Source organism: Cornus florida, unplaced genomic scaffold (genome assembly GCF_030987335.1).
Source record: "Cornus florida cultivar Cherokee Brave unplaced genomic scaffold, ASM3098733v1 CherokeeBrave_3.0.0_Hap2_Chr10, whole genome shotgun sequence".
Lineage (NCBI taxonomy): Eukaryota > Viridiplantae > Streptophyta > Magnoliopsida > Cornales > Cornaceae > Cornus > Cornus florida.
In genome coordinates this window covers 41,363,209-41,386,038 of record NW_026775580.1, presented here as the reverse complement: position 1 = coordinate 41,386,038, position 22,830 = coordinate 41,363,209, and the positions used below count along the sequence as shown (strand labels likewise).

Genomic DNA, 22,830 nt, shown 5'->3' with positions numbered 1-22,830 from the left:
CCTAATTCAAGAATATTCTGCGTCAAAGACCAGAAATCTATGCGTTGCTAGAACAGAGGTTCTCTAATAATTCACGCAACTGCTGTGTTAATGGGAGAAAATAATATAAGAGATACCAGTTATGTGCACTGAGAAACAAATTGAGACCCAAAAACAAGAAAAGTGATACCAAGGAACAAGGATGAGAGGTGTATATGGACACCTTTGGTAAGATCAGGTCACAACTGAACAGTTTCTTAAAACCTAATAGTATACCAGAAGTGTAATATGAAAAAGGAGACCAGAATTTTAATATGAAAAATTAAAGCATATTCAAGATTGATGCAGTTAAAATTGCAATTTGATGAAATCATATTGATCTATCTCAAAGACTAAGTTCGTAAAAAGAAACTATGGGAAAAACTCTCGCAAGGGAACGTTCTCAAATAACACATTGACCTAAGGCGGATTTGTTTAATAATCAAAAAGTCTAATGATTCTCCCATGAGTTTAATTTGTAAGAAAAGAAGACAGTAAGACCCGAATAAAATTAAATCCAAGCTAATAATATGTTTAATTAAATATAAGACGGAAAAAGACATAAAATAGCCTAATTAGCTGATGCTGTCACATAAACAATGTCTATGCCAAAGTACTGCGATAGTAATATGAACAATAACTGATATATTATTCATGAACAATAGTGATATATAAATTGATTCTCCTGCATCAAAAATTAAGTGGTGACATACATATAAGAAAGCAAAAAATAATAAAATACAATTAAACACAAATTGATGGCAATTGGGGAAATGCACAGCAAGTTAGCCATGGCAGGTTTAAAGGTACAATTTGAAAGTATTTCAAGGCACCTGGTTGTGCCGAATATTTGTTAGCTTTATTGTCTCCAACATCTTGGGTTCAGATCACCAATGGGGCAAGCATTAATGACAAATTGTAGGCTATCGGGGAAATGCACAGCAAGTTAGCTACGGCAGGTTTAAAGGTACTATTTGAAAGTATTTCAAGGCACCTGGTTGTGCTGAATATTTGTTAGGTTTAATGTCTCCGACATCTTGGGTTCAGATCACAGTTGGGGCAACTTACAGCAAAGGAAACAGAGCAAATGTCAAAGAATAGAAACTGCTAAATGCAATAAGATTACAATGATAGACAAAAGTAGGCTAGTGCAACATGTGTTTGAAAGAAAATAAGGTTTTTACAACACCACCTATTATCGTGGAACAACTGACAGCCAGGTCTTTTAAAAACCAAAAAATGCAAAGCAGACAAAAATGCAAAACAGGTCTCTGAAAAATGTTACTGAGCCCTGCTAATTGATACAAGGCATTGCTATTCGGTGGACTTGTCAACATACCTCCCATCTGATAGCATTAGGCAACCCTCATCCAATTTTCTAATGACTCCCTCTGCTGCTTCCCGAGTTTTGAAAATAACAAGAGCTTGCCCTACAACACAAGAAATCTACCAGGTTAGGCTTGACTAATCCACAGGCAGTTAAGAATATTTAACTTGATCTTTTTATTTACATTTAACATACGATGCATAGAGATTAACTACTCAAGACATTACTTCTTCACTTGTTTCCATACCAGAATGTGGGCTAGAAATTATGGTGCGCTGGAGCATCTTTGCTGTGCAACTTTCCTCGAAGCCATGCCAAATAATATCCTGAAATATAACATACTTCATTGTTGTAATAAAGATGTATACAAGTTTAGAAAAGTAAAATTACCTGCAAATTTGGCATCCATAACTGCTAATTTCAATATGAAACAGAACAATTTATTTGCAATTTAAGATAAATAAATAAATATATATATATTTATAGATATATATATATATATAACAGTTTGGTGCAATTACATATTCTGGGACAAATGTAGTCTGCATCAATAGCTATTATTGCATCATTGCACTCTACATGTCATTTGGAAATAAAACACAATTCTAGCAGAAGAGACTAAATTTAAAGAAGAATATGATGAAGAAAGAAGACCCAACCCATTAAAACAAAATTGCAATGAATCATTGCCTCATGTAGTGAAAAAAGCTCAGGCTGCCACGGGTGAGACAAGGGTTCAAATGCGAGGCAGTCAATTTGTGCAAATAATGCCAAAGACTAGGTTTGTTCCACATCCACCTCTCCACCCATGAAACCCAGCATCGGGTAATAGGCTTTTTCAATTACAATAAAATGGCAGCCCTAAAAATTCAACCATTTTTTTTTTCACTTCATGAGACAGACAAACTTTGTTAATCCCAAACAATGTCTTGGGCTTCGAACTAGACCCCAAACCATACTTCAACGAGTTGGGAAATCATAATCATCTATTCATCTGCCAGCCAAGGAAGAAGCTTCAAAATATTTTTCACGACATAAATCAATCCACAATCCAATATAAATTTTAGAAATACAAGAAACAAGTTAAAATAACGGGTTAGGATTAATTCACCAAAGGTTAAAATAACGGGTTAGGATTAATTCACCAAAGTATGTTGTCATACAAGGCCCAGTCATGAGATGGATCTAATAAACTCTTATGAACAAGACCCAATTTGTTTCTCTTTCTTCTTTTTCTTTTTTCTTTTTCCCACTGGGTGACTACCCCATTTTATAGCCGCTGCACAGCTTCTTGTTTACGTAGGAGCTATAAATATTTCAATCATATTTGCTGTGATGTTCATGAATGGTTCAGAATATTACAAAGATTTTCATCATTGGAATGTTGGGGATGGGGTTACTTGCATGGTTTGTACAAGTATTTTTGTTTCACTAATTACTACTATTCTAGTTATGTCATGACATGGGATTATTTGGACCACAAGATCTTACTTGTTAATAGTTACAAATTAATGGTCCTTCCTAAACAAGTTAATATGGAAACATCCCCTCTCCTGAAGATACACCATGGGTAGAAGCTAACCAATATCTCCCAATCCTGTAAGGTGTCTCACAAACTGTACATCCCAGAACACCCTCCCACTACAAAGGCAATAGTAGTTAACCACCAAAGCCTCCTTGTCCACGGCAATCAATAAAGATGACGAAAGCTGGACGCTAACGAATGACCCTAGCACCATCCATCCAAAAGCCCACGCCCCTCCCGCTCCTTGCCCTAAACCGAATGTGGTTGGAAAATTCATCCCACCCATTTCGAATGGCTTTCCAAACACCAATCCCTGCCGGCTGCCTCGCCTCTAAAGAGCACCATCCACCCCTGCACTCCCAAACTTGCCGGCGACTACCCTCCTCCATTACTTGGGACTACCCACCCCAAATCTCCACAATCATTTCCCCAACAAGGCCTTGTTGAAAGTATCCAACCTTCTGATGCCCAGCCCGCCTGGCCTAATAGGCCTACAAACTTGCTCCCAAATCATAAGGTGGTATTTGAATGCATAACCCAAACCACCACACAAGAATTTTCCCTGGAGCTTCCCAATCCAACTCACCACATAAATGGGAACCTGAAAAAGGGAAAGGTATTAGGTTGGAATATTTAAAAGAGAACTCTTCATAAAAGTTAACCGACCCCCCTTCAAAAGATATTGCTTCTTCCAACCCGCTAACCTCCTCTTGCACCACTCCACCATCGGGTCCCAAATGGAGACCCTCCTTGAGCAGGCACCCAATGGTAAGCCCAAATACAACATAGAGAACAACCCAATACCGCACCCCAAGATGTTAGCCAACCTGGCCTTATATGCAATCTCCCCTACCAGGACGATCTCGCTCTTCCCAATGTTGATCTTTAGCCCAGATACAGCCTGGAAGCAAACTAGCACACATCTCAGGTATCTCAACTGCACGACATCCACATAGCAGAAAATAATGGTATCATCTGCAAGAAGTGAGAAATCGAAATCCCTAACCCAGCTCCTTGGCCCTCCCCATCAATCTACTAAGAGCCTCTACCACCAGGATGAATAAAAATAGCGATAGAGGATCTCTCTGTCTCAACCCTTGTGAGCTGGCAAGAAAACCAGGCAGAGACCCACTGATCACATCGAAAAGCTTGTCGGGGCAATACAAAACCATATCCATCTCCCCTAGGTATCATCCCCGATGTCCATTCTCTCCAAGACATACAACAGAAAGCTCCAACTCACATGATCATAAGCCTTCTCTACATTTAGCTTACACACCACTAGACAATCTGGTATCCATGCACTCACTCACCAGCAATTAAGGCAGAATTCAAGATTTTCCTACAACCAACAAATGCGTTCTAAGAAAATACACCCCTCAAGCGCAACGCTAGGCCTTTAGCTGCTAGCTTGTACATGATCCCCACCCCTCAAAACTCTCATTTTCTTTCAAAGATTCAATCTTTATATATTAAAACGGTCTAGTGACTTAAGAGGTACCTTGATTGAGGTATTTTCATTCAAATATGCAATCTTTACTAATTAAAACACTCTTTATGACTTCAAAGGGAACTCGAATAAGTTTAAGCTAATATGTCTAAAATCCTACACGTCCATAATGTCTCCTCTGATCACTTTCAATTCTTCTCAAAACTAGCGTGAGTATGAAATTGGTGAAAAGGGGCCATAATGTCTCCTATTCACACTTTCCAATCCAGGTAGAGGGGTTGATAATTAGGAGGCTTGAACTATTCAACAAGGCCTTGTTGGGCAAGTGGCTTTGGAGATATGGGGGGAAGAGGACTAGATTGTGCTAATTTGCAAGAATTTCTTTATGCTAATAACTAGGGCTAGTTAAATTTGACACGACTTGCGCCTAGTACGACATTAGCAGCATTGCGTTAACCTTAATCGTCTTCGAGCAATAATCGCGACAATCTGATTAACCAGTTATCAAAAAAAAAAAATAAATAAATAAAAAGAAAATTAAAAGGTGCTTGGATTTGGGGAACTAAACACGTTTTATCCCAAACTGACCATTTTTATTAACAGTATTTGGTCAACCAAAACCAACCCATATATGTTTTTGCATACATTTATCCACAGTTTTCATGGAAAAGAAAAAAGTAAGTGCTCTAACAACTAAATGCAGGAAATAAATTCATCTAAATGACATAATGAAAACTTGTGTCATATGTGTTAAGGTTTTTATGCCCTCCAAAGCCAATGAATGTAATATGACTTTTATTTAATGAAATCTGATTTATTTATCTTCATATAATATTGATTACTGTATTGGGAAGATCAAGAGTTTTTTTATCACGATTGTCCATTAATTATGATTGGATAAATTCATGTGCACAGGCGATAAAAGAATGTGTGCTGGAGCTATGAATTTATCGGTATTTGTAATTATAAATATTCGTACTCTATGAATAGAAATGGACATTCTATTCCTCAAGTATAACCATTGGTTTCTAGCTCGGTTATATTTGATCCAAGGAACCTGATCAGTTATATTTAGTGGAATTAAAAATAGTTTAATAGAAGGAATTCTAATAGGATAAGTAGTTAGCAAGCTATTAGAATACTCTATTTGAAGTCTTGGATAAGGATTAGCTAAACTGCCACGGGCTTAGAATTTCAGCACCAATCTAGCTACTCCCGTGCGGCACCAAGGCGTTGCTTCTACTTTCGCAAGGACTTGGTCAGCCTAACTTCCGTGCACACCTTAGCCAACACACTCCCCTCATGCGCTTACTAGTGTTGTAGTGGCCCTCGCCCTCTCCTCACTTGGCTTGCACACTCACACACACTAAGGCACTTAAGTTGGCAAGGAAAGAACACTTCTATTACTTCAAAGAATGTTTTGTACAAGGCTAGCACTAAAACTCTCTACAAGGAGCTTGTCGCTGGTCGTGGACTTGACTATGAAGAAGGGAGTTGGCCATCCCTGCACAAACTGGTCGGGACCTGGAACCGTTCCCCTGACAAGGCCATGGCAGGCCGAAACCAGTCAGCATGTATCCTTGGGAGGGCAGGTCGTGGTGGCTGACCAGAGCGCTTGCGCGAGCTGAAGCAACGTAATGGTGACGCACGGGCCGTGCCGCTGCGCCAAATATCAGATCCCACTCCGAATTCAACATGGAAAATGAGTAGTAGATTAAAAATGAATTTGTGGAGAATAAGAAGAGTGTTCAATTGGAACTCTACCTCTATATAAAGGGTATGTAATGGTTTGTTCCATATATCCAGTAATTGTATTTTCAGCAATACAATATACATCTCTCTCTCATTATTCTACAATTCTAAAGATCGGAAGCCAACACTTTTCACTGCTCGGAGATTTTCCAGACTAAAAATAGGAGTGAAGATCTGGAAGGTACCACAGGCCGTCGCAGATCAATGACTGTGGATTTCATATCGAGCAATCAAATCGATTATCAGTGATAGGCAATTATTCAATTGTCTAAGAGATAAGTTAATCAAACCTTCTATGGTAATCAATGATTAATCATGATTTGCAAAAGATGATTGAGACGAAACATCTTCAAAACTGACGAAGCGAATGTTGGTAGGAGAAAAGAAGAGTTACGGTCATCCCTTGTTGGTCAATTCGACCCAGGGAGGTGGGTAACCTGGTGCAGATTGGAGAGTGGGACAAAAGTCACAAAGGTCTCAAGTGCGGTAGGAGTTATTAAAAGTAATAAATAACTATCTTTCATGCTTTCATTAGACAAACGTTCCCGTTCTAAGTGGGGGACAGTTGGCATGTCACATGGGGGATCACCTGGGAGGAAGGAGAATTTTAAATTTCAAACGAATGGGCCAGTCTTGAGTGGACCAACAGTGGCTGATTCTGTTTTTAATTCGTTTGGGCCTGATCCTGAAGTTCCTTCTAAAAGCCCAATTCATTGCCCTCAATCTAGAAGCGTCTTTTGGGGCCCAAATAACATTTTAAAGGTTTCCTTTAATGGGGTTTCAATCTGGCCCAATTCACCAGCCTGATGTGAATGAGCTGTTACCTAGTGATCCAAGATGCCTTGACACAAAAAATTGTTCTTCAGCGCAAAAGAGGGAAAGGTCTGTTGAAACAGGTTCAAGACGGGGCTCCTTTCTAGAAGACAAAGGCATAGTGTGGTCTCGGAAAGACCAACTGAAATGGAAGAGACTGAGTGCTAAAATGGTTGATGCCTGGATGGGTCATTCTAAGGTGCAGGGCAATGGGTTTGACAAATCAGTAGATCCAGTCCTTTATGGGCTAAATAGAGACTATATATGAAGTGGGCTTAGGAAGGAAGCACAACTTTGTTTCTACGAGGCATGGGCCAGGGTGTAAAAAATCATAATCCGGGTAAGTCCTTCACATCGAGATCTTGGAGCGCTCTTTCTGCTCCTCCTTCTACTCCTCCTTTGGGGATGTTGAGGAGTGTTGTGGGATCGGAGAAGGGATTTATGCTGTCGGATTCCCAAAGGCTATCGCCAGTTATGGAGGTGGAACAGGAGGATTGCTTGACAGAGAAGACGAGGCTGTTTCTGATTTGCCTGAGAATCCTGGGTGTCTGATTGGTGATGTTCTGAATTCAGCCACTTCTGCGGATGAACAGGATGGAGTCTGTGTGTGTGTGGAGCCTGATCTTCATTTCCGCTTAAGTAATGAGTCTACTGCAGTTCTAATTAAGGAGTTACGGCTCCACAGGGCTTTGAAAGGACTCAATTGTTTTCAGGTGGATGGATTGGAGGAAAAAGTTGACGATTCTGATGGAGAGTTTGGTACTCCTTTTGCTGGCAGCATTAAACAGTTTCTGTTTGGGACGATTTTGATGGGCTATCAGGTTCTTCGATTGATAGGGAGTTGGGGATTGTCCCTTTGGAGGGCAGTGAGTACTCGGATGAGGGTCTGTTTACTCCTTGGGCAGTGATTGACTCTGAGGGGAAGAGGGGAGTTCCTTTTGATGCTGAGGGAGAGGAAGGGGAAGCTGATGGTGATTGTAAGGAGGTGTGGGTGAGAGATAATGCTGGGATTGTGGGAAATCTCCCGGGAGTAACATTTGAGGGTGAATTTTTTAAGGCTGTGGGTATGTTCCAGGAAGTAAAAGTGTGTGAGAAGGTGGGAGGGCCAGGTAGGACACCTAGGACACCTTCCAAAAAAGGGGAGAGGTAGGTTCATAATCTTATCTTGCATGTTAACTATGAAGGGTCAAGGGAGAGGGGTAGAGGGAAGGGGAGAGGGAAAGAGTAATACATTTGTTTCCTCACAAAGTTCCGCATTATTTCATGGAATGTCCGTGGTCTAAATGGCCTGGATAAGAAAAAGGTGGTGAAGTTTGCAATTCGGAAGTGGGATGCTCATGTGGTATGTTTACAAGAAACGAAACTTGTTTCAATCTCGGATAGGATGGTTAGGATTCTTTGGGGTGGGAGATTTGTGGATTGGGTGGCTTTGGATTCTATGGGTTCTTCAGGAGGAATTCTTGTAACGTGGGATAAAAGATGGGTTTCCAAGCTTGATGTGTGGATCGGAAGCTTTTCTGTGTCTTGTACTTTTTCTATGAAAGGAGGATGGTTTTCAATGGGTTTTTTCGGTAATTTATGGTCCGATTGATGATGGCTTGCGTCAACAATTGTGGGTGGAACTTGGTTCTATCCGGAAAAGATGGACGCTTCCTTGGTGTGTTGGAGGGGACTTCAACGCCATTCGGGCTCCAACAGAGAGGTTGTCAAGGGGACGGTGGACTTTGGCCATGGAGCAGTTCTCAGGGTTCATAGATGACTTTCAGTTGATTGATTTACCGCTAGAGGGTGCATCCTTCACTTGGTCTAGTGGTCGTTTGTCTCCTACACTCTCTCACTTTGATAGATTCCTTGTTTCTAGAGATTGGGAGGAGAAGTTTCCAAATTTTGTTCAAGCGGCGTTGGCTAGACCAATCTCCGATCATATTCCCTTGATTTTGGACTGTGGTGGAATGCGCAAGAGAAGATCTCCTTTTCATTTTGAGAATATGTGGCTTCATGCAGAGGGATTCTCTAGTAGAGTTCGTTCTTCGTGGGAAGGTTATGATGTGAGCAGAACCCATGGTTGTTAAAATCGCGATTCTAACTCGAAGAATTGTGCGATTTTACGATCCAACATGCCTAAATCGATCCGAATCGCATAAAAATCGTAGCTTGTGCAGAATCGTAAGTTTCATCACTAGGATCGTGGGATCGTACGATTCTATACGATTCCAGCGATTCTGAATTATTCCATGTTTGTGGTCTTGTTTTGGGTTTAAGAGTTGTCAGAAATAGAAGAAGCCCTAAATCGATTAGCACAGTGACACAATTCCTTCTCTTTCGCGGCCTCCAGCACAACTCCGACGAATAGATAAGATGCCCAAGGAAAAAAAGAAAAAAGAGTCGCTAGGGTTTCGGTGAAGAAGAAGAAGTAGAGGAGAGGAGAGAGGGAACAAGAGACTAAGAGAGCTTACCTGAGAAAGACGAGAGGAGATGCCGCTGATCTAGTTTGCCGCCATCGCAATGCGAATTTTGCTCTCTCCTCATCTGTTGCTATGGTCCTGTCCAACCAGATTGGTCTTGGGCCTTTGTCCTTTTCTTGTGCTTTCTTTTTTCTATTGTACAGCTTGGCATGATGGGCTTTGCAAACTTCAAGTTTTTGAACCCCAATCTAATATTTACATTTCTATAAAATTTGTTTTACCTTCCAAAAAAAAAAAATTAAAAAATTAAAAATTAAAATTTAAAAGAATCTGTTTGAATATTTTTACATAAACTTATCCCTAATATATATATAGTGTTTTTGGCTCATTTTTTATTTATTTTGAATATAATTTTTGTTGAGATAGTTTGAGTTGTATATTTATTAGTTTGGTAGAATCTTACGATTTACGATCCAATTCTACGGAACCCAAAACAATTCTACGTAGAATCCCGATTTTAACAACCTTAGCGGAACCCCGAGTTTTATTTTGGCGGGTAAATTGCGGCTTCTAAAGAAAGATATCAAGAAATGGAATAAGGATGGTTTGGGAACTTGGAATGGAGGAAGAATCGTGCCTTCTTTGAGATTGCAGAGATTGATCGGAAGGAGGGGATGGGTGACTTTGAGGAGGCTTCAAGGAATAGGAGGGTAGAGCGCAAGGTAGAGATTGCCACCTTGGAGGAGATTTCTTGGAGGCAGAAATCTAAGAGCCTTGTGGCTTAAGGAGGGATAGAAACACGAAGTTCTTCCATAGGCTTGCAAATGAAAGGCCCTTTTCTAAAGAGGAAGTGTTGAATGCGCTAAAAAGCTATAATGAAGACAAAGCCCCAAGTCCTGATGGTTTCACTATGAGGTTCCTTTTTCTTTGTTGGGAGGTGGTTAGGGGAGAGGTGATGAGTACTTTTCATGCTTTCCACTCTCAATGCCCTCAAAACCTCCTCCTCTGAAAAAGGATATTCCAATCAATCGGAGAAATAAAGTCAAAGTAAAAGCCATCAAGACGAGGTCTCCACTATAACAGCACAGAGTAAAGCCTCTCGTAAAAAGAAGCAATCCCCCTACGCACCTCCTCCTCCGTACACAACTCCACTCCGTCCACATGAATCCTCCCACAATGTGTTTGCCCCTTTCTGTGGGCATTGACAAGTCTGTGAAAAAACTTAGTATTGCGGTCTCCTTCCTTGAGCCAAAGAGCTCGAGATTTTTGGCGCCACCAAATCTCCTCCATAACAGCAATCCCTGCAACCTCCGCCTAACAACCTGCTGTGCTATCCCACTGGGAGTCAATGATACCACCCCCCTCTTCCAACCGATCAATCCCCAGGATCTCAGCAAAAGCCCTGTTCTTTCTCCACTCCAAGTTCCTAAAGACAACCTTATTCCATCTTTTAAGCTCCGTCTTAAGAAACCGAAGCTTCCCAACCAAAATGAAGCTCTGAGTACCCACCACTGAGGCCTCCTCCCACCAACCCTGCACCTTTCCTTGAAAATCATATGATCTCAGCCACATGTTCTCAAATCTAAAGGAGTGCACCGAGGCCTCAAACCTCCACAATCCAAAACCAACGAAAGATAATCAGAAGTCAACCTAGCCAAAGCAGCCTGAACCACATCCGAGAACTTCTCCTCCCACTCACCAGAGATCAAGAATCTATCCAAGCGTGAGAACATGGGCGAGTCCCTCCAATTGGACCACGTAAAAGTAGTGCCCTCTAGAGGAAGATCAATAAGATGATGCCTATCAATGAACTTCGAAAACTGAAACATAGCCGAAGACCATCTAACACCTGTAGACCTCTCAGAAGGCGACCTAACCACGTTGAAATCCCCGGCAACACACCAAGGAAGAGACCACGTCTCTTTCACAACACCGAGCTCATCCCACAGCACCCCTCTCATTATCCTCCACCAGCTAATAAACACCAGACAATGCCCACTTGAAACCATCCTCCACCATCAAAGGCGCATGAAATGGAGAATCTCCCTCTCCACACCTCCACCCTTGACATCCATCTCCTATCCCACATGATAAGAATGCCTCTAGAGGCTCCTGTAGCATCCAACACCTCACATTCAACAATCTTCGTTTCTTGTAAACAAACCACATGAGCTCCCCATTTTCTCACTGCCAACTTCACAACCTTCCTCTTGTCCGGGTCATTAAGGCCCCGGACGTTCCACAAAATAAGTCGTAGCATCATGAGGAAACAATATCCAGCACCGCTCCATCACCCCTCCTACCCTCCCTCCCCCTACCCCTTTCCAACACCCCTCCATTGTTTGTATCATAATTAACGTCAGAGAAAAGATTTCTCAACTCCCTCTCCCCTTTCCAAAGTGGGGCATTCCTCTTCCTACGACCCCCCTTCCTAGACTTCTTCATCTCCCCTTCTCTCCCCTCCATCATTGTGTGAAGGATTGCCAATGCATGTTCCGATTTCCATTGAAGGAAACCCCTAACTGTTCACTAACAACATCAATATGATCATTCACCCACTCCTTTCCGTCATCAACACAATCCTGTCTACCACCATCAGTCACCACACTTTCCGGTCTCACCACAGTCAAGGGCTCAACCACCCCTAAATTTGGATGTCCCTCCTAACCCACACAATCATATCCAAAGCCCCACACTGTTTATCCCTCAACACCTCTCCAACCCCATCCTCCATCTCCTCCTCGTCCTCCCCTACACTCAACATCCACTCAACAACACTGTCCTCCCCACCTTCCACACCGTCAACCTGAGTATCCGTACCAACAACATAATCAATAGGTAGAGTTCTGTGTTTTATCAATTCCTGAACCAATAGAGCTGCTGCGTCATCACTAACACTAAGAGTAAAATGAAGGTCCTTCCCAACACAAACTACCATCCTTTCAGAAGCGCCAGTCAAAGGGTCCATCTGTGATCTCCCCAATCCATCTCCATCTAGCATAGAATCACCCAAATCATCAACCCTGCCTGCAATAGGCTCAGAAATCCAACCCAGCTCCTCCCCAACCGATGACGTCTGAACCGATGAAGAGAAATCAGACAGAAACCCATCATTCCCCAAGAAATCCACATCAAAACAACAATCTACACTGGCCATCCCATCCCTTTCTGATAACCCAAAAAGATCAACTTCGGCCATCCCATCCCTTTCTGACAGCCCAACAACCCCACATCCATTCGAATCCGAGTCAACCACCTCATCCTCAAACCCCACCTCTACCACAAGTGAAAGCAACCGAGACTTCACTAAAAACCCTTCACCCCCCCCCCCCCCCCCCCCCCCCCCCCCAAGGAGTAAAAGGAGGACCAGAAAGAGAGCTCCGAGAGTCGAAAATAGGATACATACCAAGTTCAAGGTCTCTGTCCTTGCGAGCCACCCGTTTCTATTTTTGCTTATTGGTCCATATTTTGCCAGCGTGTTTAATCATAAATGAATTCTTTTGATAATCAGTCTTATCCGACGAGTCACAGTCCTCTGAAACATCATTGCAACTTCCGGTGAGCAACGGACCAAAGCTGTTCCCAAACATCAACTTTTTGCAGCACTCAGCGTGACGGAATCTCTTAGTCTTCAACCCATCTCCCTGAAAGGACTCACCCACCTTTACCCAGCAATCTTTCTCCCTTTGAGACCAATGCTTAACCACAGGCTTCATTGTCGAGGAACCCTTGAACTGTGAAGGAGATGGATCTGTAGACTTGGCCTGCTGAATGTAAATGGACTCCTTAGCAACCAGTGGGTTAGACTGGTTCCGCTTAAAAGAGACAATAAGTCCCTTATTCGGTCCCAAACCACCACCCTATCCCCTCTAAACTTGCCCAATCTGGGCGCAGACTTAAAATGAGGAAGCCCAACCGACGATCTTAACCCAAGTGAGTTTGGCTTATACTGAGGCCCAACTATAACATTTAATCCCTGACGTCCATAGTGTGGCCCCAGGTCCAGGCCCATCCTTATCAAAATTCAAATGTCCCACTCGCTCACATGCATGATCACGTACGCTCACAGCTGTCTCGCACCGACAATGGGAAGGCCATGAACACCAACTACGTGTCTCACCCTAGATCTGCTCACCCCACTCTCCTTCGGCACGTGCATCCCCCTACGTCCCTGTACTTGGGAAAGACCACCGTGACAATCCATAAACTGCTCCTCTGGTGGAGCACAAAAACCACCTCCAGGACATTGTACCGCTCAATCCTTCCTATTCAAAATCACTTGGGGTCTCCTCCTTTCACTCACATTGAAAGAAATCGAAGTCGGTACAAGAGAAGGGCAGATCTCTTTTATCAACGAAAGTTTGAAAGCCCACCGCCTGTCTTCCACGATGACAAACTCCGGGATCTCACCTCCCTCAAGCACAGTGATGACGATTCTCTCTGTATCACTCAATTCGTAAGCCTCAACATCCCAAAAACCTCCGTAGAGGTCACCAATGGCAACAAACAGCTTCTGACACCAAAGATGCAAAGGAAGACCATACAAGATAACACGCCGGTGCATGGTCTTCAACCTCAGCCCAGAACACCCAACCCGATAGCACCACAAATCAATAAACAACTGTGCATCGCCCCAAACTTTCTTACCCTTCTTCAAAACCTTCTGAGCTTCCAAAGCCGATGGGAATCTGAACAAAAGCAACCCATTTGCCAGAGCGAAAACCCTAACCCCACACAGAATTCTCCATGTCTTCGAAGCCCACCTCTCAATATCAGTCACAGATCCCACGTCTCTGTCAAATCATCTAAGAAGGCAAGACTTGAGCATGGCCTCACGACTATCAGTGTTGTGGTTATCCACCCTAAGAACAGGCCCTCCCTTTGTAACATCACATTCCACATCCCCTTTTAGATCCAATCGAGGAAGCCTTGCAACCTCAAGAAACGACCTTCCATGACCATCCAGAGAACCCATAGACGAACACAAGCGAGAAGAGAAAAAGAAAAGGGACGATAACAGAGGATTTCACCGGAATATATGATTCCGGTGACTGGAAGGAACAGTAGGCTCAGACCGCATCTCTGATATCCACATCTTCAACTCAATCTTGAATACTTGTGAAGGTAAAGTAGTCATTGAGCAATCCCTTCAATGATTGTGCAAATTAAGGTAATCGACAGAAGTTTCAATGGTTGGCAAAAACCTAGGTCACATACAACTAGCACAAGATTGTCAGCAATAAACCTCAAGGTGCTTATATACTGTGTGATGTATATCAAAGTGGCTTTTTTGGCGTGGACTTCGTTGTTAGGGAAGATCTTAACCCAGGACAACTTAAGAAGGAGAAGACAGGTAGTGGTCAATTGGTGTTACATGTGTAAGAGAGATGAGGTAACTGTTGATCACCTTCTTTTGCATTGCCCCGTGGCTTGGGATTGCTAGGTCTTACTGTTGAGTTTGTTTGGGGTTCAGTGGGTTATGCCCAGAAATTTGATTAAGGCTTGGCGAGGTTGTATAGTGGGGGCCCAAGTCCGTGATTTTTGGAGAGTTACGCCTCTTTGCATCTGGTGGTGTTTATAGCCTGAAAGAAATAGGAGGTCCTTTGAAGGAAAGGAGACTCCTATAGGGGAGTTCAAATTCTCTATTATTAGCAATCATTTTTGTTGGGTTATAGGGAGATATTGTAAATCCATGGAAGAGATAATTGATTTTTTGGACTCTCTGAGAGTTTAGAGGCCTTATTAGGCCTTGTCTATTTTCTGAGGGATGCGTTCCCCTTTTGAACGCTTCTTTATACAATATTTACTTATCAAAAAAAAAAAAAAAAATGCATACAAACCAATAACTTTATGTCTCAACATGGCCAGCTACTATGTTACCCGGACTCGGGTACAGGTGTCGGACATGGGTACATGTCTAGAGGTCGGATCCATCTATCTATCAAATTATTGGACATGGTCGGATCCATCTATCTATCAAATTATTGGACACGGGGACACGAATTTAAAGTGTCCAAAAATCAGACACGGACACTTGGACACCGCATGCAAAGTATTCTCACAATGTTAAAATGCATATAAAACTTTGTTCTTGTTCCATAGTTTGAAAAGAGACTGAATTTGTCAGTTAACTGTGAAAGTAACTAGGTAACTAGGTTAAAATAAATTGAAATCCTTTACAAAGTAATAGTAGTAATATATAATATATATATAGATGGTGGGTTACAACTGCAACCAACATATTATAAGTTTATATAATATTATATTATTTGTAATAAACAGTTTAATAAGTAGTGGACCACGAGTTACAGCGAGTTACAGCTTATAGTGAGCTGTAACTCATTTTTATTACAAACTTATATGGGTTACAGCCTACCCATGTGTACCATGTCAGACAAAAAGAACTGAAAAACAAAGAAAGGTACACGCGGTGAAGATTCAACGCAGAAAAGTGGGGGCGCTGATACCAAGTCTTCTTCAACCTTTCCTTTCTAAACCCTATTTCGAACCATTCATAACCAGACAACCATAACCATACCTTGAGCTGCCTAAACAGATGAAGACTGGGCAGCCGTGTCCGACAGAAAAGATGGGAGAGTCCGACACATATCCTGTGTCCGTGTCGCGTCGACATGGACACTATCGCCGGAACCGGCGAGTCCAAGTAACATAGGCCATCTATCATAATTTTGTGAATCATCAAGTTTGCAACCTCTTGGAATTGACCAATGATTTCTCAGTAACATAGCCAAGAGCTTTGACATTACCATTTGGATATACAAAAATAATAATAATAATAATGCCAATAAGTGCATGCTCACCAGACTCCAAACCATCTGACACAGACCATAAGTAACACAATTACAAACCTGTAAAAACTGTGCAAACTTATTTGACACAATTCTTTGCAGCATTGTATTTGGGTAAAAAATAATAATAATAATAATTATTATTATTATATTCTTTTTAAGTAGGCATGCAAACTAAAACACTAAGGCAAAATTATCTTCTTTCCCCAGACTTTTCAGGATTGCTATGTTCAGGCGCGCCTTAGTGTTTGACTGCTATCACCTTGATAGTGGGAGAACGTCCTGGGATATGCGCTTTGTGAGGAATTTTCAGGGTTTGGGGATTGAGGACGTTGTTGGTATTTTGGAGTTGCTTTATCACCAAGAGATTGTGGATGGTGCTCCTGATTCGATGGTGTGGGTTCATTCTTCCCAGGGCCGCTTTGAGTTTCGGTCTTTCTATAGGTGTCTTACGAAGGTTCCTGGGGTTCCGTTCCCGTGGAAGGCTATTTGGCGTTCTAAGACCCATCTCAAAGTGGCTTTCTTTGCTTGGACATCTGTTTTGGGAAGATTTCAACCCAAAAAAATCTGAAGAGGAGGAGACAGGACGTCGTTAATTGTTGTAGCATGTGCTTGAGAAATGAGGAAACGGTGAACCATCTTCTTTTGCATTGCCCTATAGCTTGGGATTGTTGGGTTTTGATGTTGGGTTTGATCCATGCCCAAGTCTTCCAGAGGCGTGGTTGAGGCTTGGAGAGGTTGTACAGTGAGAGACAGCTCATGATTTATGGAGGGTCACGCCTTTGAGCGTTTGGTGGTGTTTGTGGCTTGAAAGAAATAGGAGATCCTTTGAAGGAAAGAAGACCACTGTTGCTGCACTGAAGTTCTCCATTATTAACACTCTTTCTTTGTTGGGTTAAAGGAAGAAATTGTAAATACTTGGGATGATATTGTTGATTTTTTGGACTCTTGAGAGTTTAGAGGTCCTATTTGGCTTTGTGTAGCTTTTGAGAGATGTGTTTCCCTTTTGAACGTTTTTTAATACATTTGTACTTATCAAAAAAAAAGTTAATAACAATAAAAATCATAATTACAGTTGAGTTCACTAGAATTTCCAGAAGCACTAAACAGCATATAATAAGACACAAAATTCACATAGAAAATACTAGCAACGGATCAAGTGATACCTCTACTTCTGCAGAAGTATATTCTGGATCCAAATTTCGAAGCAAGACAAGTGTTCCTCGCTCATGAGCATTTTGTATTCTTTCCTCCCAAGGCTGAAATGATTTTGATGAAAACAAACATTAAATGAAAAGCTAATAAATGAAAACTAGCACCAGAGATGTCCACATTATGAGAGATTTTAAATACATGACCCAAAAAAATCTTTGCTGGCCCATATATCTAAACTGCAGCAAACTTTTGCAACAAGAAAAAAAAGGTTCAACCTCAACTCAATTGAGGTACCCAAACCACAGTTTAAAATTCACCAGCTTTATGCAACTAATTACCAACGCTAAATAGCAAGTAATTCAAGATTCACTGGACTCCAACTAAAATTATACATCAAAATAGAATACTAATTACATTGAAATCAAATATATGTGATGCTACTGCCGTTGGACGAAAAAGTGGTTTATATTTTTTTTATATATAACTGTATCAGGATATAGAATAATAGTGTTGGCAATGTCAGTGTTCCAATCTATATGTTGACTTTAAGAGATAATCAAATCAAGACTGAAGTATAAGAAGAAAAAGAGAAGAAAGAGGATGAGAGAAAAAGAGAGTGATGGGGAAAGAGAGAGAGAATGAAAGAAAACTTTCATCCTTCCCCCACATTCTTATTTATACTAACAAGTTTCATAAATTACACACAAGCACCCAACATTGAAAATAAATGTAATCTAAGGCTAGTATTTTGTCCAGCAGAATAAAGAGATAAAAAATGACAAAAGAGTCCTTAAGTGAGTCAGAATACTAGCCTTTAGATTACATTTATTTGATGGGCTAGGATTATATCTTTGCTGGGGCATCACTTGTGCCTTATACAAGGGTTGTTCCAAGTTGTAATCAGCAGTTTTTGACAAATTTTCAATATAATCAGCCTCATACAGAAACGTTTACATCTCCCTTTCTTTTGGGATTGAATTGTGGGTGTTTAAGCTATTATTTTAGCTTAAATTAGCTTTCTATTTTTCCTTCTTCAGATTTATTTTCATTCTTTCATAACTGATGCATTAGTTGGTATCAAAGCAAGTTCTGGTCCAGTGGTTTTGTGTTGGGATATTAGATCTCTCTCTTAGGTTTTGCAACACGCCACCAAGGAGAAGAAATCCACTTCACAGACCAGCTGTTCAGCCTCATCAGGACGCAGTTGTTGATCAACAACAAGTGCTTGCCGTTATAGAAGATCTAAGAAGGTAGATTGAAGCTTTAGCCCTGCATGTTGGGCAAACCCCAACCCCTTCTCAAAATGGCATCGAATCTGAGGAGGATAATCTGGAAGAGGATTTAGTTAATCCTTTATTCGGAAACGCAGCACCGAGACCAGCACTTGTTCCATTTGAAGAAAGGTGTTGCGAAGGTTGCTTTAAGGTGAAAATTCCAGAATTTGTAGGATATCTTGGTGGAGAAGAAGAACAACCACAAGAAGAGGAACCTATTTATGATAAGGATGACAAGTCCAAAGAGAACACTTCCGTCAATCATGAGAAGCCACAGTTAGAAAGTTTCTATCACGATTCTGAGAATGATTCAACAGATGATGAATCATGGTTGTTCATAACATCAACTACCATAGAACCATTTTTTGACTGGAGTAAGCCTACATTTTTTAATGAAGAACCACATACATATTGAATCTATGGATTGGGATCAATTAGTGTTAGCAGATATGATAGCCACGATTTATGGAATGACTTACCGAATTAGCAGATATTTGATTATGCTGTAGAATATGCCATAGAATATGCTATATAATATATCATAGAATATGATGTGATTTGATTTAGATTTAAATTTAGATTTAATTTAATTTCCTTTCTAGTAATATGAACATGTGCTCTTTTACCTATAACTACTAGAGATGTGAATGAGTGAATATCTCATTCAAGCCTTTACACAATACTCTCATTTTTCTTCTTTTTATATTTCTACTTGGTATCAAAGCCGGAGTGGTCCGACTGCAATGAGGGCATTGCGAGTTTGGCACCACCCATTTGCGAATGGTCTAAGGTGACATCGCCCATCCGGGAGTTGTTGGGCAGGCAAAGTGGTCTGACCTCAATGAGGGCGTTGCGAGTTTGGCACCACCTATTCAGAAATGGTCTGAGGAGACAGTTGTTTCTTTTTATGGTCTGAGGAGACATTGTTGATTCTATCATCTACATTGTTTAAACATATGTATGAAGGGGAATGATCTAAGGAAACATTGTTGATTCTTCCCTCTACATGTTTTAAACATGTGTATGAAGGGAAATGGTCTGAGGAGACATTTTGGTTGTTTACGGTCTGAGGAGACATGATTAGTAGTTTATGGTCTAAGGACACATTGTTAATTGTTTATGGTCCGAGGAGACAATTTTGATTTGTTGAACGGCAATTCATCAGAGAAAAAATCATCGCTAGTCAAATTTGCACTTCATTTGTCACAAGCTCTCAGCAGCTTGCAGACATTCTGACAAAGGTCGTCAACAAGATTGTGTTTGAGAATGCATTATCCAAGTTAGGTGTTTCAGATATCCACGCACCAACTTGAGGGGGAGGAGTGTTAGCAAATATGATAGCCACGATTTATGCAATGACTTAACGTATTAGCAGAGATTTAATTATGTTATAAAATATGCCATAGAATATGATGTGATTTGATTTAGATTTGATTTAATTTACTTTCTTGTAATATGAGTGTGTGCTCTTTTTATCTATAAATACTAAAGATGTGAATGAGTGAATATCTCATTCAAGCCTTTACACAATACTATCATTTTTCTTCTTTTTAAATTTCTACTAGCGATCTCTAGCAAGGAAGCTACAAAAGAAGAATCTCAAAATGAAAGAAGCTATGTTATTGTGGCGCTAACAAGAGCAATGGAGAACAATGAAGTGTTTTAACCTCTCACTAGCAGAAGTTTTGCAAGAATACAAATCTGATCATTGGTTGGTGTTTAAAGATTCGAGCACTAAAAATGGATTTCACTTTTATGATATGATTTGGAGTGAATTCTTGGAACACACTACAACTGCAAGGCGGTTGGTGGAAGAAAAATTGAAGGTGATTAAACTTCTCGTTCAAGATACGTGTTCCACCGAGTTTTGTAAATCTACCCAATTTCAAAGGAAATCTAGCAAAATCCATGTAATATTTGTTAATACAAGAAGATTATCGTATTTGATTCGAGTTCGGAAAAGAAGAAAGAGGGGATGGAACACCATGCTCAGATTTTTTATTGGTCGTGGAAATTTGCTTCTAACTCAAGGACGAGTTTTCTCTCACCTGGAGGGACTGATGCAGTGCAAATGGAAGAGGACTTTCTTCAAACAGTTAAAGATACTCAGAAGACTAGGTTAAGCCTCCATTAATAGGGGCAGCTGATGATGTGATGAGATTGTGTGATTGTTTATTGGTCTAGAGTCATTTATACAAGTCTTAAGACTGTTTTTATTTCATGTTTAGGATACTATTGTCTTTTTGGTTTTTATTTTATAAGCCATGTGCCTTTTAAAGACAGTCACGTGACAACTTAAGGACTGTTTTGTCATTTTAGCATTTTTTATTTAGCTGGATAGAATTATAGCTGTTAGATTGTATTTATATGAAGGGCTAGGACTAATTCCTTGCTAGGGCATCCCTTGTGTCTTATAAAAGGGTTGTTCCAAGTTGTATTCAACAGCTTTTTGACGTATTATCAACATTTTCAGTCTATTGTAGCAGCCTTTTACCTCTCCCTTTCTTTGGGATTGAGTTGTGGGTGTTTAGGCTATTTTTCTAGCTTGAATTAGCTCTCTGTTTTCCCTTCTTCAGATTTATTTCTTTTATTTCAGAGCTGACAAACTAAGTCTTCATCTTTCTTGCATATGCAACATCAATTTAATATAATCTGACCCCTTTCTCATATTATGTATAGTCAAAATCCTCCCTAGGACCATTGTTCAACAAATAAAGGCCATCTAAAGCGATGCCATACTGCCTTCCAAGGAAAGGAAGGCCCACGAACATCCATTAAGCTCCTATAGAAAGAAGTTCAAAGAACGCACCTCAAAAATCCCATGACTGGAATGATCACCCAAATTGAAAATCCCGAAACCACATCCCACTACCAAGATGATGGCAGTTGGCCACCAACTCCTCCTTGTCCATAGGCATCAGATAGTCTCGGAAAGATGGACTATCAATCTGGATAGGGGGGAATCCCACCCCACCCTAAAGTCTTAGATGTAACCCCTCTCCACGGCCCTCCCCATCAACCTACTAAGAGCCTCCATCACAAGAATGAATAGGAACAATGACAAAGCATCCCCCTGCCTCAACTCAACCCTGGTCAGCTGTCAAAGAAGCCCGATGGGGACCCATTAATCATATCCAACGCCTACAGGTTTCCCCAAATCCCATCCTCCAAGATATACAACAAGAAGCTCCAACTGACATAGTCATAAGCCATCTCCATATCCAACTTGCACACCACTCCTAACATCCCGCTAGGCAATCTAGAGTCCACACAATCGCTAGCAATCAAGAAAGAATCCAGAATTTGCCCCCCTCCAACAAAGGCATTCTGAGAATCTGAAGTCACCCTTTCAATGACTCCCCTCAAGCGTAATGCTAGGACTTTGGCAACAAGCTTGTACACACTCCCCACCAAGCTAATAGGCCTGAAGTCCTTTACATCAATAGAACCGCTCCCTTCTTGGGGATAAGGGCGATCAATGATGCAATCAGAATGGAAATGATGAAAGCCCACCATGTCCCCAATGCAACTATTAAGAGCTGACAGAACCTCCTCCTCCCCAAACGGCTCTCCAGCAACTCTCTGTTCACAGCTGAAATGTCATCAAATCCCAATCCATCTGACTGAGGCCTCCAACCCACTCCCTCTGAGTACAATCTCTAGTAGAAAGTAGAATCTCCCTGCGAATATCCTCCTTATTACATAACTCCTCTTCATTAAGACGAATTCTTCCAATGTGATTGCTCCTCCGGTGAGCATTAGCCATTCAGTGAAAGATTTATGTGTTCTTGTCTTCCTCCTTAAGCCACAAGGCTCTAGATTTTTTATGACACGAGATCTCCCTGAAGGCAATCTTTTCTTTTTTCTTTTTTTGATACGATTTCATAAAAAACATTCGAAAGAGGAACGCATCTCTCAAAAACTACACAAGGCCAAATAGGGCCTCTAAATCCTCAATAAATCCAAAAACTCTAGAAACTCTAGAAGGCCAATAGGATTTTCCTTTCCTTCAAAGGATCTACTATTTCTTTCAAGCCATAGACACTACCAAATGCACAAAGGTATAACCCTCCACCTTGCATTCATCCCTCCGTCACTTATCCCCCTCCAATAACACCTCCTCCTCCCCCTTTGCAGTCTAACTATGCAATCTACGAAAGAAGTATGTTCTTCCTCCACTCCAGATTCCCGAACACCTCTCGATTCCACTTGTTCATGTCTTCTTTCAAGAGCCAAAGCTTGCTGGCAACCACACACATATGTAGGGTTGCCTCTCACAACATAGCCACTCCACCAATTCCT

The 22,830-nt window shown here is 41.1% G+C and overlaps 1 protein-coding gene across 2 annotated transcripts in view; it reads right to left on the bottom strand.

The window, feature by feature from the left end:
- LOC132275927 (protein ANTI-SILENCING 1-like) overlaps positions 1–22,830 on the bottom strand; it is a 72,706-nt gene that overhangs the window by 2,452 nt on the left and 47,424 nt on the right. For both annotated transcript variants that reach the window (XM_059777130.1, XM_059777129.1), the window contains exons 6-8: positions 17,266–17,358; positions 1,593–1,671; positions 1,358–1,448 (exon numbers count right to left, since the gene is read on the bottom strand). In XM_059777130.1, coding sequence (XP_059633113.1) covers positions 1,358–1,448; positions 1,593–1,671; positions 17,266–17,358 — 263 coding nt within the window. The remainder of the gene's footprint in view (positions 1–1,357; positions 1,449–1,592; positions 1,672–17,265; positions 17,359–22,830) is intronic.